Below are 27,306 nucleotides of genomic sequence, written 5' to 3'. Positions count from 1 at the left end.
CTGCTAGATTTCACACCCTTGCTACAAGCAAATGCCTCCTCTTCTCTTCTCCCCTCCAGGCCCTGACCATCTCCCTTCAAGGCTTGCTACACAGCCTGGTGTATGGCTGGCTACGGCAAAACTTCCGCCTGGAGGTGACTGGGGAGCAGATGTCCCTGATGGGCCACCCAGACTTGAAAGCTTTCTATGAGGACTCCTTGGCTGTTGCCAGTGGGGACTAAAGGAAGCTGGGAGAGCTTGCGCCAAAAAAGCAAGTCGCTCTTTCTATATATTTATTACAAAAAAACAGAGAGGAACCAGCTCAGCTTCCCTTCTCCTCCGGTCGGTTGGGTGTGTGTGTGTGTTAGGAACACCTTTGGCTCTGGGTCCTGCCCCCCCGCCCCAAACAAAGCTACTCCCAGATGCTTGAAAGGCGCTCAGGATTTTTCATCACTTGCAACAGCCACAGAGGCTGGTAGGCTTAGCTCAGTGTGTTACTCGGGAACCCACAAAGTGGCTGGCTGGCACCCCAGCAGCCTGTTTTCAACAGCAGCCACCAGGAGTGAAGGGGTGAGGCTTCAGGGGTAGACTGCCTTTGCGCAGGGAGCCTCAGTTGTGCTATCATGGCTAATAAAGATGGAACCAGAAAGCTGGCTGAAGGGAATCCGACCAAGACTGTTTATCAGATGTGTCAGACACAACCTTCTGCTGTTGGGCCTGTGGCTTTGGGCCGTCACAACTGGAAATCTTTTACTACCAAACCCTTCCGAGTGGTTCAGGTTCAGCTTGTGTATTTGTGAACACTTTTCTAATAAAAACCAAACAAAGGGAGCGACACACTGACCCCAGCTGCAGACTCTGCTTTCCTGCCTGCCTTCCAGGTGCAACTGGGTCACCAAGGAGGCTTAGCAGGAGCTGAGGAGAAAGCCAGGTGAATGCCCGGCTAACAGGTGCAGGCTAGCTAGAGGGGGCCGGCCTCTGCATTAGAGCCTTACAAGTGGTGCAGGCAATGCTGCCTTTTCCTTCTGCAAAGACCAAGATGGGTGAAATAACATGCAAGGCCAGGCAGAGTAGCTCCATAGCTGCCTGGCTTTCTTTCCCACAGGTCCCAGGGCTGTTAGCAGTTCAAGGCCCTGCAGGTGCTGACAAGAGCTCAGTCCTTTGTAGGAGAAGGGCCATCCTCGCTCAGTGGCACAGCAGGCAGCAGATCCCAAGTTCAATCCCAGGCAGGGAGGGCTGGCCAAGAGTCCCGCCTGCAACCCTGCAGAGCAGTTGCCAGTCAGCATAGCACCAGTACTGAGCTGGTGGCACTTCCTCCATTCCTAGGATGTACCTGGTGGCAGCTACAGGTAAGACATGGCTACCCATGAGGGGAGCAATGACACCCCACCCTGCCGCAACTCTAATGCACACCTATCCACACATTGCCATGGGGGGCTTGTGCCACACACATTCTGCACTCTTCAGCCAAGACCAGGCCAGCCTCTTGGGGGTACAAGTCAGCTCCATGGCTACCCCCAGCTCTGGACCAGTTGCTCACAAGAGCAGAGCAGAAGTGGGAAGAGAATTTCTTGGCCCAAGAGTGACCGCAATTCCCTTTAATTCTTCCCCCTCCCCCCAAATAAGACAGAGGAGGATGAGGGGGGGGAGATATGATGCCAAATGAGCTCCAAAGGAAGTTACACCCCCCCCTTTCTACAGGCACAGCCAAGTATTTGGAAAATGCAGGGCCCCCAAACCTGATCTTGGCCTCACAGAGGAGGCCAGGAGAACCCACTGCTGGCCCTACAGAAGTGAAGGACCAACTCATTTGCTCAAGCAGCTCAAGCAGTCCCACAACAGCCATCCTCGTAGGCTTGAGGTTGGTCTGGAAAATACAGCTGGTGCAAAATGCGGCAGCGAGACTGCTCATTGGGGAAGAGTATTGCCAACATGTCACCCCACTGCTAAAAGAATTGCACTGGCTGCCCATTTGCTACCGGGCCAAGTTCAAGGTCCTAGTTTTGGAGTACAAAGCCCTATACAGCTTGGGACAAGGATACCAAAAAGACCGTCTTACCCCTTATATACCCAGCCAATCACTGAGGTCCTCCTGCGGATACCATCTTACCAGAAGGTCTATTCGGCACAACATAGGAAGCGGACCTTTAGTGTTGTGGGACCTGCCCTTTGGAATTCCCTCCCCTTAAATATTAGGCAGGCATCATCTCTGTTACTTTTCAGCACCTGCTAAAGGCTTTCCTCTTTCAACAAGCTTATTAAGTAGAGACCTTATTCCAGTCTACATCTGTGTTGGAATTGCTTTTCAATGCATTAAAAAATACATTTTAAAATAGTTTTTTAAAAAATAATGTTTTTAAATATGTTTTAATATGTTTTTAAGGTATTGTGTGTGAATATATTTTCAAGTCTGTTTTTATGATGTTTTAGAGCGTTTTTAGTAGTTTTGTTTGCTGCCCTGGGCTCCTACTTGGAGGAAGGGCAGGATATAAATCAAATGAATAATAAATAGAAGCAGGTGCTTTTCACCTCCCCTTCAGCATATTGTGAATTGGCTTTTTGAGATTGTGTGTCCAAATGTACTGAGAGGTTTGTGTACATCAGCTTGAACTAAGATGGTGTAAAAATGCAATAAATTAATTCCAAGGAAAAGCTTAAAACTAAAGGCTTCTAAAAATCAGCATTTACTCTTTTGTCTTGGGAACAAACAGTCACTGCACAGCAGGCATACCCATACAAAGCACACACGCACACACAGAGACTGAAGGAATACTGGGTGTTTTGGAAGAGAGGAGATGCCACTCTCCCTCCATAGAGGACCACAAAGGAGACGATTCCAGTCCTGGCAGCACCCGTGTGTGACAGCACTGCTCTGCGCCTTGTGTAAGCGTTTCTCCCCTTCCCGCACGGTGGAGATGCAGAGGCGACAACTCCTGTGCGCAGGCCGTGACAGAGGTCTGAAGCCGCCCTGCGAAAGGACACCACTGGCCCAGTGAGAAGGGCAGAAGAGTCTCTGTGGGGAAGAAAGACCGGAGTGTCCCCCAACTCTGAACCCCACGGGCCCAAGCCTGGCAACTGCCTCCCGACGGCTCTGCTGGCACAGGCTGCCTACTGGTGGCACAGAATGGCCTGGAGATCCTCTGGCAGTGTCCCAATGATGGTGGTGATGTACTGGCTCACGCGCTGCAATGTTTCCTCCTTCACTGGGAGACGATGGCACCTGGTGCGCACCTGGAGGGGGACGATGCAAGAGCAAAGGCAGGCCATCAGGAGACACAGTCAGGCCTCCCGAAACGTCTCATTTATACACGGGCTGAAATGTTTACATTAAAAACGCTTTCGATCAACTGATCAGGTGGCCCCTGTAATCCGGGCAGCAGCTCCTTTTAGACGTCTGCATCAGCACCCTCATCTTTTTTCTAATACAAAACTGCAGAGAGGAAGGAATGTCTTCAGCGTCTCTGTCTCAGCTTCACGCAGGAGGGGCAGGAGGCTGATCAGATGCTGCCTACTTGCCCTGCATGAACCACCAGGACAATTGTTGTTATCCACATGCAAAGTTTAATTGATTAATTTGTAGGAGTTTAAAGTTGGTCTTAATCAACTGAGATTTCTTTAGCTTTCTTACTGATGGCTCTAGCGGTGGTGCTATTTAGAGGCAGAGCTGCTGTGCCCTCCGCTCTCCCATGGGGCTTAATCCCTGCATCACATCACCATCGCTCCATAGGATGAAGCCTCAGATCCCGCCAGCCAGTTAAGCCCTCGGCGGCCGCCTCCTCTATGACTCATCAACACATACTTCCCCAGGCCAATTAATATAATCCACATTTCATTACAAATTTATTTTTGTGTGTGTGCCCCCCAAAAGTTTATATGCAGGAGTCAAAGCCTATTAATTAATTATTAATCAATCATGTCACATTTAGTTTCCTTGGCGTTCTGTTTGGCCACTGATGAGCCCTGTGCATTGAAACACATTTGGCAAATGTTGAAATTTACTGAACGGAGTTTGACCTATTGAGGATTTATTACTGGTGTGCTTGTATATATGATACTTATTTTATTGTAATACAAAACATTGTATTTCTAAGGTCCATTCCTCCCCTCCCAACGCTCCCCTCTCATTTTGGCTCCAACACGGTTGCTCTCTACATGCAGGGAGGGAGGCTTTTTTCAATGAGGAATGCTTGGTCCTGTACTCCCATGTGAAGCCTGAAGTCAATCGGCTCAGGGAAAGTGTGCTTTCTGCCTCTGAGGTCTGCAAAGCTCTCTCTCCTCTTTCCCTCCTCTCAGATGCACCACCGCCAGAGGGAAACTCAAAAGGCACAAGCAGACCATTGGGAAATGACATCAGCCGAAGCCTCCAGGCTCCTGGAGAGGCTTAACTGGGTTCCACTCTGCTTCTCTTTTTTTTGGGGGGGGAGGAAGAGGAGGACCTGGTAGAGGCCTGGAGCTTCCTTCTCGCCTGAGCAGCAGAGCCTCCTGCCCAGTGCTCTAACCATCAAGCCAACTCCCTGGGCGGACAGGAAGCTCACAGCTTACCAGCTTCTCACGGAGCTTCAGCACCAGGTCAACCACTTCCACCTCAGACTTGTCCTTCATCCAAGCCCAGATGTTCTGTGGAAAAAGCAGCCAGATTAGATGAAAGGTAATGTGCTTCCCTCCTCCCAACAAGGCAGGTCATGAACTACTGGGCATTTCTGGCTCACCCGGTGGGGCTCTTACAAGGCACGGTGGACAAGGTGGGCAAACCTAGCTTGGTGCTGCCACCTGCAAGGCACTCCCGCAGTTCTTAAGCCAGGGTTCGGATGCATCACTACTGAGCCCAGATTTGGCTTGCTTGACTTGTAATGAGATCCCAAAGCATGCACTTTTGCTCCCTAAACCCATCAAGTTGACTGTGAAGGTACTAGTATAAGAAACAGTAAATCCTGCCAGGCTGGTAGCAGTCCAACCGTTCCCTACAGAAGCCTGGCTCTGGAAACCTTAGCAGGTAAAGAAGGGGCCAAACAGCCAGGAGGCTGATCTGGCTCGGAAAACGCTGGCCTCACAGACCCTCCTGGGACAGGGTGTCACATGGGTGGTGGCGGTGGCAGCAGCAGCAGCCTGGGCACTGGCAGCTCCCATGTGCCAAGGAAGTAGCGGTGCCTGAGGGCTGCTGATTGGCTAAGTGCACCCAAAGCGTAGCCACAAATGGATGGCCTCTTCCGCCAAGCTGAAGGCTAGTGTCTGGGCCGCACCCTCACCCCCATCCCCCCCCCCACTGTGCAGGAGCCCAGGCTCCCTCCAGGCCGCCCCTTCCTTCCCCCACACACCGCCTCACAGATGGCCTCCAAGTGCAGTGCCTCCAGCTTGTGCATCATGTCCCTCTGCCTCTGCCGGTACCAGCCATCAAAGTTGGGTGATCGGAAGAATCGCCTGTCTCAGAGAGAGAGTGAGGGAGAGGGAGGAAGGAGAAGGGGTGGGTGGGTCAGTGGGTGATGCAAGGGTGGCCAAAGCTGCCAGCCCTGCGAATTCACCCGGGGAGGGGGTCTTGTGTGGAGGAGGCTCTGCCTAGTTCTTAAAGTACAGGACCTGGGCTGGATGGGCCTCAGTTTGCTTCCAACAGTTAAGTGCTCAGATACTTCTGGAAATGCACAAGCAAGATCTAAGCAGATGGCCCATCTGCAATGAGAGGGACATGACCTTTGGACACGGAGGCTCGTAAATGCCAAGATCTGCTCATGGATGCAATGGAGGGCAGCAAACAGCAGTGTCCTGCACGGAGCTGAATCGAGGCTGGATGTTAACGTCCCACTGACCTCTGTGGGGCTGACTCCCTAGAAATCATGCACAGGTCGGCGGCCTAAATTACATTTGTCTGAAGCCCAATACAAAAAAAACAGGGATGGCAACTCAGGGAGAGAAAGACTGGTCTATTTTCTGAGTGAAAGGTGCCTTTGCTTTGTGAATGAAGCCGTGCAGCCCCCAAACAGACCCGGCTCCTTCCTTTCTTCCCTCCCTCCCATGTGAAAAGGGCCCCCCATTTGCTGCCCGTTCTGGGGACAGGAACAGGGAAGTACCACAGCTGAGGGGCAGAGCACCTGCCTTGCACGCCCAAGCTCCAAGGTTCAGTCCAGAGTCTCCAGGGAGAGACTTCCTGCCTGAAGCCCTGGAGAGCTGCTGCCGGTCAGAGTGGACAACACTGAGCTAGTTGGGCCCCAAAGGTCTGACTGATCAGTATAAGGCAGCTTCCAACGTGAGCTGATCCATGCAGGAGAGGACTGGACTTGTTCTGTGACTGCTGCCAGGCGCCGTAATGAGAAGCTGCATCAAAGGGCTCCCTTCCCCACCTGTAGAGAGGCCGGCATCCAGGGCAGGGCAGAAGCAGCCCCTACTTCTGTGTTGTGTGTGTGTGTGATTTGCCGAGAGAGAGAGATAGGTGGCCAACTCTCACCAGGCTCGTGGGTCAACAGCCAATCGACATTTTCAGGAAATAAGCATGTGGTGCAGTCCTGGGATTGTACCATTTCAAAATGCCAGTTGGGGGGGGGTGCTACATTTGAAGATTCTCCCCCATATGACAAAGTCTCTGGCACTGAACATCTTGCTGTTCCTTAACATCCTAGCTTTCCATGTACCGAGAGTTTTTATGTAGAACAGCATTTATATATGTGACCCACCACCTTCATTCTGAAGTAGTACAGCCCTCCTGGAGCGACAGTATCCTGCTCCAAGGTGGTACAAGGCCTACCTGTATAGGCCCATCCAGTCTCCCTTCAGCACACAAGTGAGCTGGGGCCCAGTTTGCTCAAGGGTCTTGAGGAAGTCCTCCTGATGGAAAGGGCGGATCCGAGGGGGATTCTGTGCATGTGAGACACAGAGAAAGAATGAGCAGGTGCCTGCCGGGACACTCCGCCCATGCTGAGGATGCCAGGGAGACACATTCAGCCTGGCAGCCCCTGACCACCTCCCCCGCCCCCCCAAGGCAAGCATCCCTGGCAAGTGGGCTGAAGCTACAAAGGCTGCCAGCCATGGAGCGTGAACTCTGCCAGCTGCTTCACTTGGCACAGGCACCCCCCCCCTCTAGAAGCACCACTGGAGCAACCTGCTTGTGGCAGAGCGCAAAGAGGAGCCTACAATGCACCCGAGGGCAGCCCTGAGCAGCTGCGCTGGCCAGGAGAGCTGGGACCCACCACCTGGGGAAGCACATACCTTCCATGGAGTGATGGCCCTCTGCAGAGGCATGAGGCTGGCCAGGTAGTGTTCCTAAGGAAGGCGAGGATGGGTGGGAAGTCAGAGCAGCTCTCTCTGTCTCTGTGCATGGGGGGCGCAGGGCGAGCGACCCCTTTTTGCTCCACCCACACCAGGCCTTCTCCCCTGACAATCATGCAGCTCTCTGTGTGAGTGTGGCACTGGAGAAGGATGAGATGTCGCCTGAAACAGGGAGCCTTGCCCGCCCCCAAAGAGAAGGATGGGGCAGCGGGGAGAGGAGCCAGGGGAGGCTGTCAACTCCTGCCTCAGAGGCATGTAGAGGCTGCTGGACAAGGGGTGGCGGGGGCATGCCCAGGGGGGAGGTGACCCCCTCCCTCACCCAGCTGCTCCTACTCACCAGAGGGATAATGAAACTCTGAGTCAGCTCCAAGAGGTGGCGCCGCAGGAAGGCACTCTGGATATCAGAGGAACGCTTCTTATGGATGCCCTGCAAAGCGGGGGGGGGGGGAGAGGGAGAGAGAGAGGAAGGGTCGCTACATAAAGTGAACCTGCATATGTTCCCACCAGCACCTGCCCGCCCCCTCCGCCTCCTGAAGTCAGGTCATGGATGTTTGCCAAGGGACTATCAGGACAACGCTAAGACAACTGTCCAAGCGCCAGGATGGCTGCCAGCTCAGAAGTGGAGGCCAAGCGCTGCATTTCAAGCGGTGCTTTCCAAGACAGCCAGACCTCAGACCTGCAGGGGTTGGAGAGAGGAGTGGTGCAAGAGCCACCGCTGGGACAACGGCTGCCTTAAGCCTGGGCAGTGCTGCTGGCCCAGGGCAAATGGGGAGGGCACCGCAGAGGCTCTTCTGCCAAGGGAAGGCTGCAGTACAGTGGCCAAGCCCAGAGAGGGCTGGAGAGACTCTTGCCAAAGCCCTGGAGAGCCACTGCCAGTCAGCACGGACGATTCTGAGCTCGATGGTCCCCCGTGGTCTGCCTCGAAGTAAGACAGCTTCCTCTGTACCAAGGCGGCCTTTGTGGCTTGCTAGGGGCGGGGTGGGGCTTGGAACCGGAGCCCACGAGGGTATGCCTTGAAGGCCACGGAAGATATCCACCTCTGACAGCCTCAATAACTCAGCTGTCAGGGGAAGTGGGACCAGGCAGGCTTCGAGACCAGCAGTGCAAAAGGTTCCGCCACCATCCAGCCTCACCTGACTGCTTCCCAGGGCAAAGGGGGGCCTCTCCCTTTTAGGGCCAGGGGCTGGCAGGGACCCCAGGGAAAGGTGCCTGCTGCTGCTCCTGGCTCTGCTGCCAGCCCTGGGCTGATGACGATAAAAAGCAGCCCCACAGGGACAGCCTCTGAGCAACCCCGCCTACGACCCCCCCCGAAGGGAAACTGGACGTGAAGCGGCAGGCCCCGCCCTCTTCCCACCTGGGGCTTCTGTTCACCTTTAGGAGTCTCTTGATCAGGGCCTTGTCCTTGTGCAAAAATGTCTTGTACGACGTGTAAAGTCCTGGATGCAGAGAGAGGCGACAGACACGTGTCATCGTGACAAAAGGCTCCTTCCCGGGCAGTGCAACTGAGCCCCCAAGTTTCCCAAGTCAGCAAAAACCAGCCGATGCACCAATATTCCGCCCACGCGCCAAAGGCAGAAGCCAAGAGACTCTGCCCAGCTGCTCTACTGCATGAAGACAGATTCTTTGCAGGGCCCGGGAAAGCAGCACCAGCGCCACCAGCCTGCCAGGGGCAACGTCTACAGCCACGCCACTCTGAGGAGCGACCTGCAACCCTCATTGGCAGGAGAGCCAATGGCACAAACAGCCACTCAGAGAGAAGCCCCTCCCTGGTGCTCACCTGGCTTGGCATCCAGTGTTTTCAGCTTGGTGAGTTTCTTCACCTTGACCTGCTTTGGCAAATCTCCTAAAGGGAACACACAAGCCTTATGGTTGCTGCTGTGCCAGGTCTGCAGTTGCAACAAGACGAGCAGGACCTAAGAAGAGCCCTGAAGGTGGATGAGGGCAAAGAGGCCGCATCTAGCCGGGCACTCTGTGCTCACAGAGACACCAGCTCAGCTCAGACAACGGCAGTGCTCCTGCCTGACGACGGGGCGGCTGGTCCTCTCCATTGCAGGGGCAGAAGGCAACAGCCTTCCCGGCCCTACTGGCTTCTGTGACGCCACTGGATCATTGGCCCCGGTGCCTCAGGCTGCTCACTGGAGCTGCCTCTCCAAGTGTAGCCTGCTACTCTCCCTGCTCCCCCTCCCCCAGCCAAAGCTTCCTCCAAGTAGGCCCCGGCCCCAGAGCATTTTCTTACCAGACATCTTGAGGTCCCCGAGACGCAGGATGTGGGGCCAGTGCTGCAGAGTCTTGATAAAAAAGGGGTTTGTGACTCCCAGGACAACGTTTGGCCTATGGAGCAGCAGGAGGGGGTCGGGTGGGTAAGAGAGAGGGTGTGTGTGTGTAAATCCTCAGCTAGGGAACCCCCAACCTCACTGCCGCAGAGGGGCAGCCTCCCAAAGGGCACTCACGGGGCCTGGGTCCGTGTCGTGTACTCTTTGAATTCACTGTCGTGGATGGTGAAGTAGGGACGGTAGTCGCAGCAGAACTTCAGGGGAGCCAGGCACCTGCGGAGGAAGAGGGAGGTCCCTGTCAGATGGCCAGACTGGTACTTTGCTCCAACAGGAACCCCAAAACTGGCGAGAGTGGTAGGGTGGGATGCAGGAAAAGAGGGAAGCCACGGCTGTGGGGGCTGGAAGAAGCAGCTCCTTGCTTGCCAGGGGAGCCGCTTTCTTCTAGCAATGTGCTCCTGGGAACTTAGCTGCAGCAGAGGCTGCGTCCTCACCACGCACAGCTTTGTATGGTCGCATGTGCTGCAAATCCATTACCTAGTCAGGGCTAGAACCATCTCGGAGGAGACGGCGGGTGATGGGGCCATAACGACAAAGGGCTCCCCAAGCAGCATCAGTTCCCACAGCATCTGCAGGTGGATCAGCACCGGCTGGAAACACCTGTGGCGAGACCAGACGCGGGAGGGGGTGATGGACAGGGAGGCCCAGGCAAGCACACCGTCCCCAACCCTCCAGAACAGCAAACGTCTTGTCCACATCCTCGGGCCTAAAAAACTGAAAATGAATACTAAAAAATACCCCTACCCCTAACTCCTCACCCCCAGGCCTCAAAACCTAAAAAGGATACCACAAGATAGGATGAGGCAGTGCACTGAACACCATCCGACACCATACCAACAATGGTGCCCCACATCAGCACAGGGGCAAGCAGCGTGGTCCTCAAGGTGCATTGCAAAATTGTCCTGGGGTTCCAACACGGGATTCACTGGGATAGGTGAAAGCAGCCCTTGCCCCACACAGAGCAGCTCAGCTGGACAGCTGCTTGAGGACAATGATTCACCCTGGCCCAGATGGCTGGGCAGAGCTTCTGCCTCCTGGCTGGGGCCTGGCGAGGGTCATTGGGGCCTTTAAGGAAAGGTCTCAACGATCCTCCTTAGACCCAGGCCACCCTGAGCCCAGCCCTTAGCCCTCTGCTTTCCAGGCGCAAGGCAGCTCTTGCTCCAAGGGGCCGGGGGAAAGGATTGCCCAAGAAACCAGCACAGTCATTTCTGAAGAATCATTGCGCGGCTACATCACTCAGTCTCTTGCTAAAGCAGATGGTTGCATCCCGCTAAATTCTAACCCAAATTAATCATGTCCATCAATTTCCATGGGTCTACTCTGTGTAGGACTAACAATGGATACAACCCAGAATCTCCTTAGGATGATCTCTGAATGAATACCAGGCAGTTTCCCACAGGCAACCATTAATGGAACAGAAGGCCCCACGGTTGCCAGTCACTCCTAAGGCCCAGAAAGCATCCCACGCCTTGTGCACGTGGCAACATTTCCCTGTCTCTTGGACTCTCCCCCTTGTCGGGGAGGGGGTGGCAGAAGGGACAGCACTCACCTGAAGAGGTCCAGCTCGTACACGCTGGGGAGAATTAGGGGGGCTGGCAAGAGGTTCTGAGCAGGGAAGGACAGAAAGGTAGTCAATTGCTAGGAAGGTTCAAGAGGCTCAGTGCCAAACTCCAACACATGCCCCAAATGCAGCTTTAAGGCTCAATCCAAATTCTGAGGCTGTTACCCCCAAACAGGCTTTTGCTGTCTGAGAAATCCCAACAGCTCCAAAGGGGCTTATTCACACAGAACAGTGTTTGGGGGCACAGCCTGAGTAGCACTTAGGGAAACTATTTGATTCTTTACAGTTTGGAGGGACAAAGTTTGGCAATCCCACAGCTGCCAGTATCCCCACCCCACCCCTCCCCACCAGAGACTAACCCACAGCACCTCAGGATCATATCATACACGGAGAAACAAGCCCTGCAGGTCCCAGAGACAGCACGCCTAACCAGGGCAACCTCTGCCCTGCTGAGCTGGAGGCTGGCATTGCGCCACACTGCTTTTCTCCATCCCTGCCCCCCTCCCAAACAGATGTGGGAAGGTGATCCAGACGCCTGCCATTTACTTGTGTCATGGCAGCATAAGAAAAGAGGGGCTGAACCTGTGTGGGGTTCTTCTGGCAGAAAGCCAAAAGCTCCCCAAACAGAGCATGGAGGCCACGATAAATCCCAAATGGGCTCAGGTGGCTTCTGGCCAGCTCCAAAAGGCCCATCAACTTACCTCAACGCTGCACTACACAATCTCAATACAGAGGCAGATGCGGCTGACCTCAGCTTCATTGCAGGGCCTGCCTGTGTCCACGGCAAGGCCTTTTCTGTCCTCTTTCAGGCCCATTGCAAGCAAAGAGGCAGTGGAGGCAGAGAGGGCAATGTGCCAGGGAAATGCCAAAGGCCTGCCGGGAAAATAAAGGACCCTGGCAAAGATCCCTTCCTTCCCCAAGTCCAGGCAGCTCTTACCTCCTGATTCAGTGGCTTGATGGGGGTGGAGCCAGGCTTGTCCACCTGGGAGGGAATCCTGACCTGCGCCGCAAGCAGGGAGAGACAGAGTGGGTTTCCCTTCTCCAGAGTTTCAGCAGCAGAACAAGGGTTCCGGAGACTCCTCCCCGCAAGCAGGTACCTGAATGACGATGCCCATGACTGGGAGGTTCAGCATCTGGCCAGGAGCAGGAGGGGGCCACTGATCAATCTCGCTGCACACTGTAACAAGCAAAGCAGTTGTAAAGAAGTGGGGGCTCTTTGAAGCCTTGGACTGACTCACCTGGCAGCTCCATGCCTCCCACCCCCAGCTACGTCCCTGGGAACCACCTCCACAGAGTGCCTCCATCTTATCAGGATCCAGCTTCAGCTGATTTGCTCTCATCCAGCCAGCCACTGGTTCAGCACTTGCACAGCCTCACCCAAGTCACATGACAAAGAGGAAGAGAACTGAGCACCTGCAGCCCACTGATAACTCTTCACTGCAAACCTTTGGGGGCCTTCTCCCAACTGGCTTCATACAGGTGACTGCGTGTGGATGAGGCGGGGAGGAGAATGTGTGCAGGGACGGTTGCTCTGGCCCCCCATTTCTCATTTCGGCCTGGCCACTGCTGGAACGTAGCCCCCCCCCCCCGGGAATTAATTGACTGATGGCATTTGCAATGCCAGAGCAGGGGCTTCTCCCGGCACCATCAGGCAGAGCCACCAGGGTGGAGACTGTGAGCTCCTTACCTGCCTCCAGGCATGGGTCCAGTTTATCAAAGTACTCGGGGGCAATGAGTTGCAGCAAAGCCTGGAAGAGGTTCACATATGGGAGGCGAGAGACCAAGACGAGAGACTGAAGGAGACAGAGAGAAAATCCTTCCCTTAAGAAAGGGTCACCGCTGGGTGGCAGGCCGCAGCCCAGACTATAGGAACACCCAAAGCTGCCTTATTCTGAGTCAGACCACTGGGCCACCTAGCTCAGTATTGCCTGCGCTGACTGGCAGCAGCTCACCAAGGGTCTAGACTCAGCCCTAACGGGAGGCACCAGGAACTGAACCAGAACCTTCTGCACGCAAAGCAGATGCTCTGCCACTGAGCTGTGGCCCTTCCCCATGTCAGCCACCTGCATCGCTCACAGCCACCTTGGCAGGGCTCTTCTCTGCCATCCCGTGCTCCTTGCTCCTGCCTCACAAGCCCCTCAGCAGCCTTCCAGGTGCCTGGCGGGCCTTTAAAGATGCCAGGCCATGTGCCCACATGAGGGAGCCAGAGAATGAGATTTCCTGTGTTGTACCATTTTATGACTGGATTAATCTAACTCTTCCGTGAGTCCACTGAGACCCTTTTTTTTTGGAATGACTCTTCTGTAAGACACAGGGAGACTTGCCAAAGATCGTTCCCATCTCCTCCTCCTCCACCCTCTTATCTCCCTCCTCCTCCCAGCTCCTGTTACGACCTTTCTATCCTTTTATAAGGTCAGTGGATCCAATCTATCAGATTTTTTTTCTTGTGTCTCTTGTTTCAAAGTTGCATTGTGACACCCCAAAGAGTCTGTCTGCCTTTGCCCATTTGCAAGATTAGTCATCACCTTCCCAGGAGTTAACAGCCTCACAGTGGTGTCCCTGGTCAGCACTAGCTTGGCCAGAGTGCAATCTGTGGCTTATGCCAGGTTTGACCACTCCTCACACACCCAGAAGAAGAGGTGGTGGAGCAAGAGGCAGCAGCCTTTGAAGCCCCTGGCACCACTCCCCACCCTCTGTGGGCCTTGTGTGAAAGGAGCAACTCCTCCTGCTCGGCACAGAAAAGGTTAGCATGGTCAAATGCTTCTGTGCAGCCATACCTTGCAAGAACTTCTACTCACCTTTTGGAAATAGCCTCTTTTTACAGAGCTGTCCTTGACTTGTCGGAAATACACGTAGCCAAAGTAGTGAGCAGGCTCCCGCTGTGTTGGAGAAGCAGAAACATCCATGAAATCCTACTTTCAACACCGGACCCTGCCATGCCTCGGTCCCAATCCCAGGATACTCCGCAGAGATGCCCCCAAAGCAACAACCTGAGGAGCCGGCTTGGCTTTCAGCAGAAACTTGCCACTCTCACATCAAGCAGCCTGAGATGCATCACCACTCAAGCTTGTGCCACCAATGGGACATAGCTCGGCTGCCAGTGGGTCCAGGGTCCTCTGGGCATGTGCATGTGACCCACGTACAGCTTAGCTTGCACATCACTGGGAACCTATGGAGGACGATGGTCTCTTCCTCTTTTGGATTTAGCCAGGCCAAGAGCCGCTGGGGACTGTGAGGGGCTTTTTCCCCATCTTCATTCTGAGCCCGTCTCTTGCATGTCCCTCTTTCAATGACCAGCTGGAGGGGAGCAAGTTGTGCACCTCCCATCCAGTTCTGCCTTTCTCCAGAGGACAACGTCCCAAGGAAGCACCTCTTGACTGACTTGGTCCCCAGAGATGCTGTTCCAACTGAGAAATGCTCAAAATCCATCACCACGTCTCCAGGCAACTGTCCCCACAACTTCAGAAAAAATTCAGACCAAAGCCAAGCATCTCGACTCTTTGCTTCTAACCCTGCAAATGCCACAACTGACCTGTAACGATACTGCAGCTTCCCTGTTATATTCAAAGTCATCCCCAAAGAAAGCACTTTGCTGCCTCCCAGACTGACGGAAGCGAAAGCTGAACTGAGTGTCTCCAAGGCTACCTGAGATGGACAGAGATGGTGCATGAAGAGTAAAGGCAGAAGAAACAAAGCAGCTGGTAAAACAGGTTCAGGAGGAACCTCCCCTCCCCAACACTCCTGAAGCCATCGTCCAGGCTGACTCCATGCCCTGAGCAGCAACTACCCTGCCACAGAACCCAAGCACACGGGTAGCAAGGCCACAGACACAAATGCTCAGAGGCAGAGGACTTGAAGGAGACCCCCATCCACCCACCTGTGTTGGATTGTTTTGGCTTCTACTCTGGTTGGATGCAAAACACCAATTTAAATGGGCAACAGGACCTCCATCTTTTGCGCCAATGTCTTCTACTCTGGCCCCAACAACTCCTAACAAATTGTGGAGATGCAGATTGGATGCCAGCATTTAAGACACTGTTCGTCCCTAAGGATCAGTTTCAGTATTTTAAGAAGCCTGGTCTGATATCTCTAGAGAAAACCTGCTCTCTATTCAATCATAGTCTTTTCCCAGCCTCAGCCAAAGTTAATTGAATCTGTAATTCAACTTTAATTCAACTTTATTATCTAAATTGCAGGGCCGGAGGCCAACGCAAATAAAACAGTACAAATACAATAATTTATAATCAAAAGAAAAGTGTTTAAGAGCGTTTGTGAAAATTTTCCAGGTCGGAGGTAGCGCCTACGTGATATTTCGTAAGGCAATATGATTTGCCCGGAGTTTTCGGGCTATTATGAAAAGGGATACATTGTAAGTTACTTCCCGGATATGATCAGACATTAAGAAAATAATTTTTTCATCAGGTGAAATAAACAGGGGAGTGTCTAACCATTTCTTAAGGAATCTAGATCTAGGTTGAATTTATACTGAGCAATAGAGCAAAACATGGGGAAGATCCTCCGCTGTGGGAGAACCACAGACACAGGTCCTTTGATCCTTAGGGACACCAGCTAATCGACCTTCCCTATTGGCATTTGGAAGGGAAAAAAAGCGTAGGGCTGTAAAAGCCTGTCTGAGAGCAAAGGGTATAGATTGAACGAGATAAGTGGAGCATTGGGGAGCAAATTTAAATCGCCAGAACTAGGGAGATACCTTAGAGTTGGTGATAGATAGCCTGTCTAATTTCATGGAGTAGATACGTTCACGTAAAGATTTATTATTTAGGTTTGAATTAAACTCCGATGCTGAGAGATGGTATGTAGATAACAAATTATTTAGCTTAGAGCCCCATAGGACAAAGGCAAAAGGGTGATTAAGACATGATTGCAGTAATACCCTAGACTGGGACATATTAAAAGATCTTAGAAACTTCAAAAGAGTGAAGTGTATGTGTGCGGTCAATGGAGGGGAGCCAGTCTCGGCTCGTATCATTGCTGCAGAGGTTCCCATCGGGAGAGATAATAAGCGCCTAAGAAAACTATTTTGTATAGTTCTAGGGCTGTTACAATGTAATTATCCCAACCTCAGACAGAAACTCCATATAAAATTTGTGGGATCACCTTGGCGTTGAAGATTTTTAAAGCTGGATGGATCTGATTGCCTAAACACCCTCAGATCTCCCCTGCTCCTGCGCAAAGCTCACCTTACCTGAGTAAGAGTCTGGGAAGGACAAATAACAGATGTTTGTTTTCTGGAATATACAACAAGAAGAGTGCATGAGAAGCTCCCCACACATCCCCCAATCCAGAGGCTTTGGGGCTAGAGCTGTAGAAGGGATGTGGCCCTCCTACCTCTTTTTCCGTGAAGGCGCAGTCAGGGGGGTATACGAGCTGCAAAAGAGGAGAGAACTTTCAGAGGCATGATCCTGCAGGGTGCTCTGCTTCTTACGTCCTTATCTGCTAGCTCAAGAGGGCAGAAGTGCAGCATAACCAGCCACTCCTAGCAAGGGCTGCACCAGTCTCCTTGCAGCATGTGTGTGAGTTCTGCCTTTTGTCACAAAAACATTTATGTGCACACAGGGTTGCCTGGTTTGGGGGTGCTTCACTTCAACAGATTCTGCACACACACACACACACCAGCATCCATGCTGGTTGAAGGATTGTTCCTGTGATGAGGCCTGCAGGGATGTGCCGCTGCACATCCCTCCCTTGGAGGCCCTCCGCTTTGGTGCCCTGGCTGAGTGAGTTGCTAGGGGTGTCCTCTGAGCCCAAGGACCACTGGATGTGGCCTGGGCTACGGGAGCTATCATCAGCCAAGCCCTTTGTGAAGAAACTCTAAAGGTCCTTTTAAGAACATAAACCTAAGAAGAGGCATAAGAAGATCAGGCCCAGCCCTACACCCACCATGAAGCCCCCACAGACACCCTGCAGGAGCTGCTGGGGTGCAAAGGAAAGGAGGCCAGAGTGGGCAACCTGCTCCAGGCTGGGGACATTGAACATATTCACTCAGCCATCTGACAGAGGCGAAGACGTCATCGTGATCTGTGCTCAGCTACTGGGTGAAACACATTCAACAAATATTTTGGATGAAATTAAACTGGACTCAGAATTGTGTGACCACCACAGCAAAATAAAGAAAAAGACTGATTTAAACCAAACTTTTGCCAAATACCTGTAAAATCTTCTCCCACAAATTTGCATTATCTCAGGAATGCCCAGTTGCATCCCTATGGTGGTAAAACAAGAGAAGGGAACCTTTGGAAGGCCACCGACCCACAGGAAAAGTCAGCCAGGGGCAAAGTAGATGTTGGAAAGTGCTAGAGCCAAAAAGGGCCAGTCCTGCTCCTCACTTCCTTGCAGTTGCCAGGGCATACTAGCCCCTCAAGGGTGTGGGCTCTCTGACCTCATGCTGCATCTTAGAAAGGCAGTGTGAAGTCAGAGAGCAAAGACAGCAGCTCAGAGCTGACTAGGGGTCTGTCTCTGCCCCTGCAAGGTGGCTGCAGTGCCAAGGGAAATGGCAGGTGGGCTCAGGGAGAATTAGGCATGGGCTGGATGTAAGCTGGGGTAAATGGTTGCCTAAGGGCCGCATTATGCAGGAAAGAAGCTTGCTTGGTGAATCTCTTTGCACAATTCAAATGCTAGGTTCACCAAAATTAAAAAGGAGGAAGAACAGTTCAAGTATGCCACCTGTTTACGTATTAATTATATCATTTGTTGGTTGTTGTTACGTGGCTCCAAGTTGACTGTGACTTATGGCGACCCTATGAATCAGCGACCTCCAAGAGCATCTGTCACGAACCACCCTGTTCAGATCTTGTAAGTTCAGGTCTGTGGCTTCTTTTATAGAATCAATCCATCTCTTGTTTATTTATTTATTATACTTGTATACCGCCCCATAGCCAAAGCTCTCTGGGTGGTTTACAGTAACTAAAAACAAATACAATTTAAAATACATCTTTTAAAAAACAATTAAAATTTTTAAAACAATTGGCCTTCCTCTTTTTCTACTCCCTTCTGTTTTTCCCAGCATTATGGTCTTTTCTAGTGAATCATGTCTTCTCAGTATGTGTCCAAAGTATGATAACCTCAGTTTCATCATTTTAACTTCTAGTGACAGTTCTGGTTTAATTTGTTCTAACACCCAATCATTGGTCTTTTTTGCAGTCCATGGTATCCGCAAAGCTCTCCTCCAACACCACATTTCAAATGAGTTGATTTTTCTATTGTCTGCTTTTTTCACTGTCCAACTTTCACATCCATACATAGAGATCGGAAATACCATGGTCTGAATGATCCTGACCTTAGTGTTCAGTGATACATCTTTGCACTTGAGGACCTTTTCTAGTTCTCTCACAGCTGCTCTCCCTAGTCCTAGCCTTCTTCTGATTTCTTGACTATTGTCTCCATTTTGGTTAATGATTGTGCCAAGGTATTGATAATCCTTGACAAGTTCAATGTCCTCATTGTCAACTGTAAAGTTACATAAATCTTCTGTTGTCATTACTTTAGTCTTTTTTATTACACTAAAATGTTTTGTTTGAATTATGCTAACGTTTTGGTGATCTCTGCCCTGAATTTTAGTAATTGTAAATAATGCTTATAAATATTGTGATAATCTATCTATCTATCTATCTATCTATATTTGATTTATATCTCGCCCTTCCTCCCAGCAGGAGCCCAAGATTCCCCAAGATTGGAAGACATTCCTTTTGACAAAGCTTAGACAGACTGGACACGTTTCTCAATATCCGTGAATGCTTATACACTAGGAAGGTGTTAAATGCCACCACACATTATTAAACTTAATAAGCTCCGCGGCGGAACATCTCTTCTGCATGGAGAAGGGTCCGTGCTCGGTCCCCAGGGAGGGCTGCGAGCTACCCCGTCCTGAGACAAGGCGGAGCGGCCATCAACGGCTACTAGCCATCGGGGCGGCCGTTGGGCGGAAAGGACGCTGGGCTCGGCTGGTCGGGCTTCCTATGACCTGACCCACCCGCAGCCGGGCTTATCTGGCGTTTACCCCGGAGAGCCGCTGCCGGTCAGTGCAGGCAGCACTGAGCAAGAGGGACCGATGTTCGGACTGGGAAGGAGGGCGCGACTGGTGCGTCCCAAGGAGGCCGAGTTTTGGCCCCGGCCCCAGGCTGCCTCCGTGCGGCCCGCGGGGCAGCTCTAAGGCTCCACATGAGGAGGGGGGCTCCTCTCGCCCTCCCGCCTCCGGGCCCGCGACCGGTGCCTGCCCCACCACCTCCCCCTCACCTCCAAGGCCTGCCCCAGCTCGAGGTCGAAGGTCACGGCGCAGACGCACTCCAGCCACGCCGACAGGCGCCCCCAGGGCAGCGCCGAGTCGCCGGGCGAGAGGCTGCGGGGATCTTGGCGGCGGCCTCGAAGAGCCTCCAACCCGGCCAGCGGCTCCATCGCGGCGGCTACCCCGGTGGTCCCGCCCCTTCCGCCATAGAGAGGTGCCGGCGAGAACCCGGAGCGCCCCCCAGCGGGCGGGCGTTCGCGGAGACCACGCCTACCGGCTCCCCGCCCACGTGGCGTGCGGTTGCGAGGGCCCCGCCCACTGGCCCGACGAGGGCGGAGCTCCAGGCCCAGTGGGAGGGGAACCTCAGTCCCCGCCAGCAGCGGAGGAGGGAGCTGTGCTGGGCCCCCCGAGCACGCAGTGAAAGCACCAATCACCCCGCGGGGCAACTGCGGCGGCGGGCGAGGGGCAGCTTGCCCGCGCCCCCCGCATTCCACGCCCCGGACAGTAAAGTAAATAAATTTAATTTATTTGGTAAAACGTTTCAGCGGCAACAGCGCTCGTGAGGGAGGCCCCCACTTCTTTCTTCCCTTCCTCCCGGCTTGGGGCCTGGGAGATTGTGTGGGTGTTCCTCGGGGCAGCCTCACGGAAACGGCGCCAGCGGACCTGCGAGCCTCGGCAACAGTGCGGGCCGGGGGCGGAACCGGCTCCCCACTCCACAACCGCCCTGGGAGGTAGGCTGGAGCCGCCGCCTTGCTGCGCATGCGCGCCCGGCCCCCCTCCCCCACCTCTCGCTCTTTCGGCGCCGCCATTTTGGAGCTCGAGCGGCCGCAGCAGGAGCGGCGCCGAGCAGCCAGTCCCGCCTCGGCGGCGAGGAGGAGACCCCAGCCGCCCGCCCCGGAAACCCCTCGCCGCAGGTGAGGTGAAGCGAGGCCGCGGCGGCCGAGACAGGACCCCGCGAGGGTAGCCGGGCGCCCTTCTGCGAGCGGTGGCGCCCCCGGCGCATCCGCCGCGTCCCTCGGCCGGCCTCGTCGTCCCGGCCGGGTGTGTGTGTGGGTTCTCCTCATGGTGGCCCGAGGGCCGCTCCTGGCCCGCTCGGGCTGATGACTTGCTTTGGGGGAGGGGCTTTTGCTCCCCCCCCCCGTTAGACCGCCCTTTGATTTGCGGCTGGCCTCCTGCTGGGCAGCCCGGGGCCTGGCCGCGCTTGTGATGGCCGTCTCCAGGGGCTTCGGCCGGGGAAGCTTGAGCGGAGGGTCCTGCGAAGGGGTCCGCGTGCTGGGATGGCATTTGCCCTAAGCAGCCACGCGGTGTCATTGGGGCTAGGTGCCCTTGCGTTGGAGATGTGAAGAAAGCCCAGGGGGGAAACGGGGATTCCCTCTTCCACATTCTTCTCAGAAAAAAAAAGGCCTTAAAAAGTTTTTCTCCGATTTTTCTTCCCGCTCCCTCCGCCTTCAGGTCTCTCAGCTGTGGTTGCTGAATTGGTGCTTGGAGGTGGTAAGGGGCTGGGTATGGGGATTCATGGTAGTGACCCTCACCCAGCTCCTTACCACCAACAAGCACCGATTCAGCAACTACAGCTGAGAGACCTGAAGGCGCAGGAGGCAGGCAGAAAAATTGGAGAAAAACTTTCTTGTGCCTGGAAACTTGGTAGCCGACCTGTTCTGGATGGCATCATGCTCACTTCAAGGAGCAGATGTGTCGTCTGGGGGTGCTGCGTGATCCGTCTTTGTCCTTAGAGGTCCAGGTGGCCTTCTGTTGCCAAGAGCATTCTTCCCTCTCCCCCTCACAGGTGGTTCCCCAGCATGCTCTGGTAACCTCTGGTAACTCATCTGTTGTAGTGCACTCTACATGTGGGGCTGCTGTTGAAGGCAGTCTGGAAAGTGCAGCTAGTACAGAATGCTATCCTGGAGTGCTGCCGCACACCTCAGTGTGTAGTCGCATGGCCCCTGTTTTGCAGGGTCTGCACTGGTTGCCTCTTCATTGTTGGGGCCCAACTTAAGGTGAACAACTTGGTTGTCAGGACTCTGAGAGAATTCCTTTGCCATTGCCAACATCTCCAGGCCTTGAGATCAGCGGGGCAGGTCCTGTTTGTGGTTCCCCTGGCACCTGTGGCTTGCTATGTGGGAAGGTGAGATAGAAATAAAGGACCCTATCTCAATGGAAGATGATGTAGACTCAATGTAGACTTGTTTTGTACACCGCCCAGAGAGCTATTAGCTATGGGCGGTCTAGAAATGAAAATAAAATAAATAAATAAATAATGTATGGTGGCTGGGAAAAAGGCAAATTTCATGTCAGGGATGATTAGGGAAGTGACTGGAACTAAAACTGCCAATACCGTAATGCTGTTACAAATCTGTGGTGGGCTGGAATACTGCAGTTGAAATGGCCTGTATGGTTCTGTTAACCCCATCTTGAAAAGGACATTGTATTGCTTGGGGGCACTTCTGGATCCACTATGCGAAGTGCCTTCCATCAACTTCGGCTGATGTCTGCACAGGGATAGCCTAAGCGCTGTTGTTTATGCTTTGGTAACCTCTAGGTTAGACTACTGCAATGTGTTGTACGTGGGGCTGCCTTTGAAGACGGTTCAGAACTGCAGCTGGCCAGATCGCTGGCCAGGGCAAGACGGTCTGAACCCATAACACCAACCCTAGCACAGTGGCACGGGCTACCAGTTAGTTTCTGGAGCCAATTCAAAGTGCTGGTTCTGATCTATCCAGCTTTACACAGCCCAGGACGCCAGGACCTCAAGGACCGCCTCTCCCCACATGAACCAGCCTGAACCCTGTGTTCATCATTTGAGGCCCTTCGCTGTATGCTCCCTCTGAGGGAGGGGTGGAGGGGTGATGCGCTTCTCAGTGGGGCTATCCATTTGTAGAATGCTCTCCGCAGGGAGGCACACCTGTTTTTACACAGCAATCAAAACATTGTTATTCACCCAACCCCTTGGAGCTTAATTTTCTGTATATTTTTGGGTGGAGTTGAGTTGGAATTGCCCTTTTATGGATGATATTGTGAGTATTTTAGGCTGTTTTTGTTCTGGTTTTATATCTGTTTTTAATTATTTGTTCTTGTAAGTCGCTTTGAGTTATTTTTTGGAAACCAATAAAAGCTACTACTATTTTAAAGCTGGAAAAGATTCAGAAAATGGCAACCAAAGTGATCATGGGGCTATAGCACTACTTACGAGGAAAGGTTGCAGCGTTAGGTTTTTTTTGGTTTGGAAACAAAAGAGTAAGGAGGGGGAACGCGATACAGGTGTATAAAATTGTGCATGGTGTGGAGAAAGTGGATGAATGTTTTTCTCCCTCTCTCATAATGCTTGAATTCCTGGACATCCAGTGAAGCTGCACATTGTAAGATTCAGGACAGACAAAAGGACTTTTTCATATAACACATAATTGTTTGTTTATTTGGACTGCCTTCAAGTCGATCCCAACTTATGGCGACCCTGTAAATAGGGTTTTCATGGTAAGGAGTATTCAGAGGGGGTTTCCCATTGCCTCCCTCTGAGGCTGAGAGGCAGTGACAGGCCCAAGGTCACCCAGTGAGCTTCGTGGCTGTGTGGGGATCTGAACCCTGCTCTCCCAGGTCGTAGTCCAGCTCCTTAACCACTGCACCACAGTGGCTCTCAACACATAATTAAATGATTGACTTTGTTTCCGTGATCAGTAGCGATGGCTGCCAAGCTGATGCCTTTAAAAGGGGAACAGACACACTCATGAAGGAGCCGTCTGTGTTCTGCCTGCACTGTCTGAGGCAGTGTGTTTCTGAACACCGGGAACTGTGGGGCGGGAGAGTGCTGCTGTTGTGCTCTGGTCCTGTTTGCGGGCTTCCCACTGTGGCTTCTGGTTGGCCCCTGTCTGAACAGGATGCTGGACTAGATGGGCCACTGGCCTGACCCAGCAGGCTCTCCTTATGTTCTTCCAAGTGCTGTTGCGCTCATGTCCTGCTTGGATCGTCTCCCGTATGTGCAAAGGTTACAGGTTAATTTAGAAAAATTGAATATAAGGAGGAATGTGATAGAGGTGTATAAACTACCGCATGATATGGAGAAGATGGATATAAAGTGTTTATGCTTCTCGCAAAATGTAGCAATGGTCACCTACTTAGATGGCTTTAAAATAATTTTAGACAATTCCTGGAGGATGAGGCTGTCATTCGCTACTAGCCATGATGGCTATCTTCTGCCTCTAGTGTCAGTGGTATAATTCTTCTGAATACCATTTGCTGGGAACTGCAGGAGGGGAGAGTGCTGTTGCACTCAGATCCTGCTTGTGGGCTTCCCATGATGGACACCTGTTTGGCCACTGTGAGAACAGGGTGCTGGACTAGATGGGCCTATAGCCTGATTCAGCAGGGCTGCTCTTAGGTTCTAGGGCTGCCTCAGTTGTGCCACCCTGGGTGTGGAACTTCCTTTCCCTACTGGTACGGACAGCTACATCCTTGATGAGCTCTCAGCACCACCTCAATGTAGTTTTATTCACCCACACTTATGGTGGATATGGTTAACTGCTGTGAGTAATGGATTTTTAAACTCTCCTCTTGGACGGGTTCCTTCTTGCTCATCTGCTGTGCCCACTGGCTTGTGTGTTGCTGTTTAACACCAGATCGTTACATAGTAAGACCACACTCATCCATGATTTGATCGTGGATGAAAATGCCAATTTGGTGTGCATTACCAAGACCTGGGTGGGTGAGCTGGCAGGAGTTGATCTGACCCAGCTTTGCCCACCTGGATACTCAGTGCAACATCAGCACAGGCTGCAGGGATGGCGGCGGAGGAGTTGCTGTGGTCTACAGAACTTCCATCTCTGTCGCCAGGAAACCACTCTGTTTTGGAGCTGGCTGTGAGGGCCTGCCCCTTGTGTTGGGCCAAGGAGACAGGAAACTAGGGCTGCTGCCGGTGTACCGTCCACCCTGCTGTCCAGCAGCTTCTCTGACTGAGCTGGTGGAGGCCATCTTGGCTGTGGTGTTGGAGGAGCCCAGAATTCTTAGTTGATCTCTCAGTGGCATTTGATACCATTGACCATGGTATCCTTCTGGGCCAACTTGGTGAGATGGGTATCAGAGGCACTGTTTTACAGTGGTTCCGATCCTATCTCCAGGGCCGTTTTCAGAGAAGAGCATTGGGTGATTGTCTTTCGTCCCCCGGCAGTTGTGCTGTGGGGTGCTGCATGGTACCATCCTGTCCCCCATGCTATTTCATCTATATGAAGCCCTTGGAGCGGTCATCAGGAGATTTGGGTTGAGGTGTCAGCAGTATGCTGATGATACCCAGCTCTATTTCTCCATAACATCTGAATTGGGAGAAGCTGTGCAAGCCCTGGACTGGTGCCTGGACTCGGTAGTGGGTTGGATGAGGGCCAATAAACTGAATCTGAATCCTAGCAAGACGGAGGCTCTGTGGGGTGGTGGTTCCCGAGTTCGGATAATTGGTTAGTTGCCTGCTTTGGATGGGCCATACTCCCTCTGAAAGAGCAGGTCCGTAGTCTGGGGGTGCTCCTGGATCCATCTTTGTTGCTAGAGGCCCAGGTGACCTCAGTGGCTAGGAGTGCCTTTTACCAGCTTCAGCTGATAAGACAGTTGCGGCCATTTCTGGACTGGGATTTATTTTATTTATTTATTTAATTTCATTTATAAACCGCCCTTAGCCAATGGCTCCCTGGGCGGTGTACAACATACAATAATAACAATAATCAACAAAAATCGGAAGATATAAAATACAAAATACATAATAGCACTACCTAATATTAAGGTAAGTAAAACATTAAAATACATACAAATGAATTAAAATGCCTGGGAGAATAGGAAGGTTTTAGCCTGGCGCCGAAAGGATAACAACGTAGGCGCCAGGCATACCTCCTCGGGGAGACTGTTCCACAATTTGGGGGCCACCACTGAAAAGGCCCTAGATCTTGTCATTACCCTCCGAGCTTCTCGATGAGTCGGTACTCGGAGGAGGGCCTTAGATGTTGAACGAAGTACACGGGTAGGTTCATAGCGGGAGAGGCGTTCCATCAGGTATTTCGGACCCACACCGTGTAAGGCTTTATAGGTCAATACCAGCACCTTGAATCTGGCCTGGAAACAAATCGGCAACCAGTGCAAACGGGCCACGTAGAGTGTATTACAGTAATCCAGTCTAGAGGTCACTAGAGCGTGAACAACTGAGGCGAGGTCGTCACCGAGGGGCGTAGTTGGGCTACCAATCGAAGATGGTAGAACGCATTCCGAGCCACCGAGGCTACCTGAGCCTCAAGTGACAAGGAAGGATCGAAAAGAACCCCCAAACTACGAACCTGTTTCTTCAGGGGGAGTGTAACCCCATCCAGAACAGGATGACCACTGTTGTCCATGCACTGGTAACGTCCAGGCTGGATCACTGTAATGTGCTCTATGTGGGGCTGCCCTTGAGGTTGGTCCGGAAGCTGCAGCTGGTGCAAAATGAAGCGGTGAGACTGCCCACTGGGACAGGGTATTGCTGACATGTCACCCCACTGCTGATATAATTGCACTGGCTGCCCATTTGCTATTGGGCCAAGTTCAAGGTTCTAGTTTTTGTGTACAAAGTCCTATACAACTTGGGACCAGGATACCTGAAAGACCGTATAACCCCTTATAACCCCTTATAACCCCATTTTCACCATTTTCCAGTTGAAAAGCTGAAGTTTATTTTTCTTCAGTTTCCTTTCCTTCCATTCTATTTATTTATTTATTTATTTAAAATACTTATACCCCGCCCTTCTTCCGAGGAACTCAGGGCAGCTCACAATTAAAACAATAAACAATCAGAACAACCAATATACATGTTAAAAACAATTAAAAATAGATTAAATCAAAATAGATTAAAACTATAACATTTTCAGTTAAAAGCCCACCTAAATAAAACAGTCTTCACCTGGGTGCGAAAGGATGATAGCGAGGAAGCCAACCGAACCTCGCTAGGGAGGGAATTCCACAATCTAGGGGCAGCCATCGAAAAGGCCCTATTCTGTGTCTCAGCAAGAAGAACTTGCGAGAAAGATGGAATAGTAAGGAGGGCCTCACCGGATGATCTTAAAATCCAGACAGGTTCATAGAGGGAGACACGGTCTAACAGATAGCCTGGACCTAAGCCGTATAAGGCTTTATAGGTCAATACCAGCACTTTGAATTGTGCCCGGAAACAGATTGGCAGCCAGTGGAGCTGGTATAGCAAAGGAGTAGTATGTTCTTTGAACCCAGCTCCAGTTAACATTCTGGCTGCCGCTCTTTGTACCAATTTAAGTTTCCGAGCAGTCTTCAAGGGCAGCCCTACGTAGAGCACGTTACAGTAGTCTAATCGGGATGTAACTAAGGCATGTGTTACCATAGTCAAGTCTGACAGGTCAAGGAACGAGCGCAGCTGGCGCACTAATCTTAATTGAGCGAAGGCACTCCCAGACACAGCAGAGACCTGCGCCTCCAAGCTCAAAGTCGAGTCCAGGAGTACTCCCAAGCTGCGAACTTGAGATTTCAGGGGGAGTGTAATCCCATCCAGCACAAGTTGAATCCCTATTCCCTGATCCGCCCTCCGACTGACAAGGAGCACCTCTGTCTTGTCAGGATTTAGTTTCAACTTGTTCGTCCCCATCCAGTCCATCACTGATACCAGACAGCGGTTTAGGACCTGGACGGCTTCCTTGGTTTCATTAGGTGGAAAGGAGGAATAGAGTTGGGTGTCATCCGCATATTGGTGACACCGAACCCCAAAACTCGGGATAACCTCTTCCAGCGGTTTCATGTAGATATTAAATAGTATGGGGGACAGGACTGAACCCTGGGGGACCCCATAGGTCAATGGCCAAGGGGTTGAGCAGGTATCCCCCATAACCACCTTCTGGGTTCGCACCTCTAGGAAGAATCGGAGCCACCGTAGCACCATGCCTCCAAGTCCCATCCCAGCGAGGCGACCCAGG

General features: G+C 52.4%; 3 protein-coding genes across 14 annotated transcripts in view; 2 read left to right on the top strand and 1 right to left on the bottom strand.

Annotated features, from left to right (window-relative positions):
* LOC133390068 (uncharacterized) overlaps window positions 1-3,622 on the top strand; it is a 31,961-nt gene extending 28,339 nt beyond the window's left edge. For all 3 annotated transcript variants that reach the window (XM_061637936.1, XM_061637940.1, XM_061637935.1), the window contains one exon: window positions 60-3,622. In XM_061637936.1, coding sequence (XP_061493920.1) covers window positions 60-221 — 162 coding nt within the window. In that variant the 3' untranslated portion in view covers window positions 222-3,622. The remainder of the gene's footprint in view (window positions 1-59) is intronic.
* On the bottom strand, window positions 2,648-19,868 carry DENND6B (DENN domain containing 6B). The gene is made up of 20 exons (XM_061637934.1): window positions 19,378-19,868; window positions 16,474-16,512; window positions 16,331-16,373; window positions 14,657-14,769; window positions 13,923-14,003; window positions 12,812-12,917; window positions 12,222-12,301; window positions 12,062-12,124; window positions 11,113-11,168; window positions 10,041-10,163; window positions 9,684-9,779; window positions 9,470-9,564; window positions 9,011-9,076; window positions 8,605-8,669; window positions 7,571-7,660; window positions 7,174-7,227; window positions 6,713-6,822; window positions 5,295-5,397; window positions 4,522-4,596; window positions 2,648-3,210 (listed from the first exon to the last, which is right to left on the bottom strand). Exons 1-20 carry the CDS (start codon window positions 19,534-19,536, stop codon window positions 3,088-3,090), a joined length of 1,740 nt encoding a protein of 579 aa, XP_061493918.1. The 5' UTR covers window positions 19,537-19,868; the 3' UTR covers window positions 2,648-3,087.
* The window catches only part of PPP6R2 (protein phosphatase 6 regulatory subunit 2), a 118,385-nt gene continuing 110,795 nt past the window's right edge, over window positions 19,717-27,306 (top strand). For 7 of the 10 annotated variants that reach the window (XM_061637928.1, XM_061637933.1, XM_061637932.1 and 4 more), the window contains exon 1: window positions 20,145-20,280. The gene's annotated coding sequence lies outside the window, so the exon portion shown is untranslated. Of the gene's footprint in view, window positions 19,876-19,961; window positions 20,098-20,144; window positions 20,281-27,306 lie in introns of those variants that run through there. The other 3 variants (XM_061637929.1, XM_061637924.1, XM_061637926.1) reach the window with 2 other exon arrangements.

The sequence above is a fragment of the Rhineura floridana genome, chromosome 8 (assembly GCF_030035675.1).
Source record: "Rhineura floridana isolate rRhiFlo1 chromosome 8, rRhiFlo1.hap2, whole genome shotgun sequence".
NCBI classification, from domain to species: domain Eukaryota; kingdom Metazoa; phylum Chordata; class Lepidosauria; order Squamata; family Rhineuridae; genus Rhineura; species Rhineura floridana.
The sequence above is the reverse complement of the archived record's forward strand: the minus strand, read 5'-3'. Positions and strand labels throughout refer to the sequence as shown.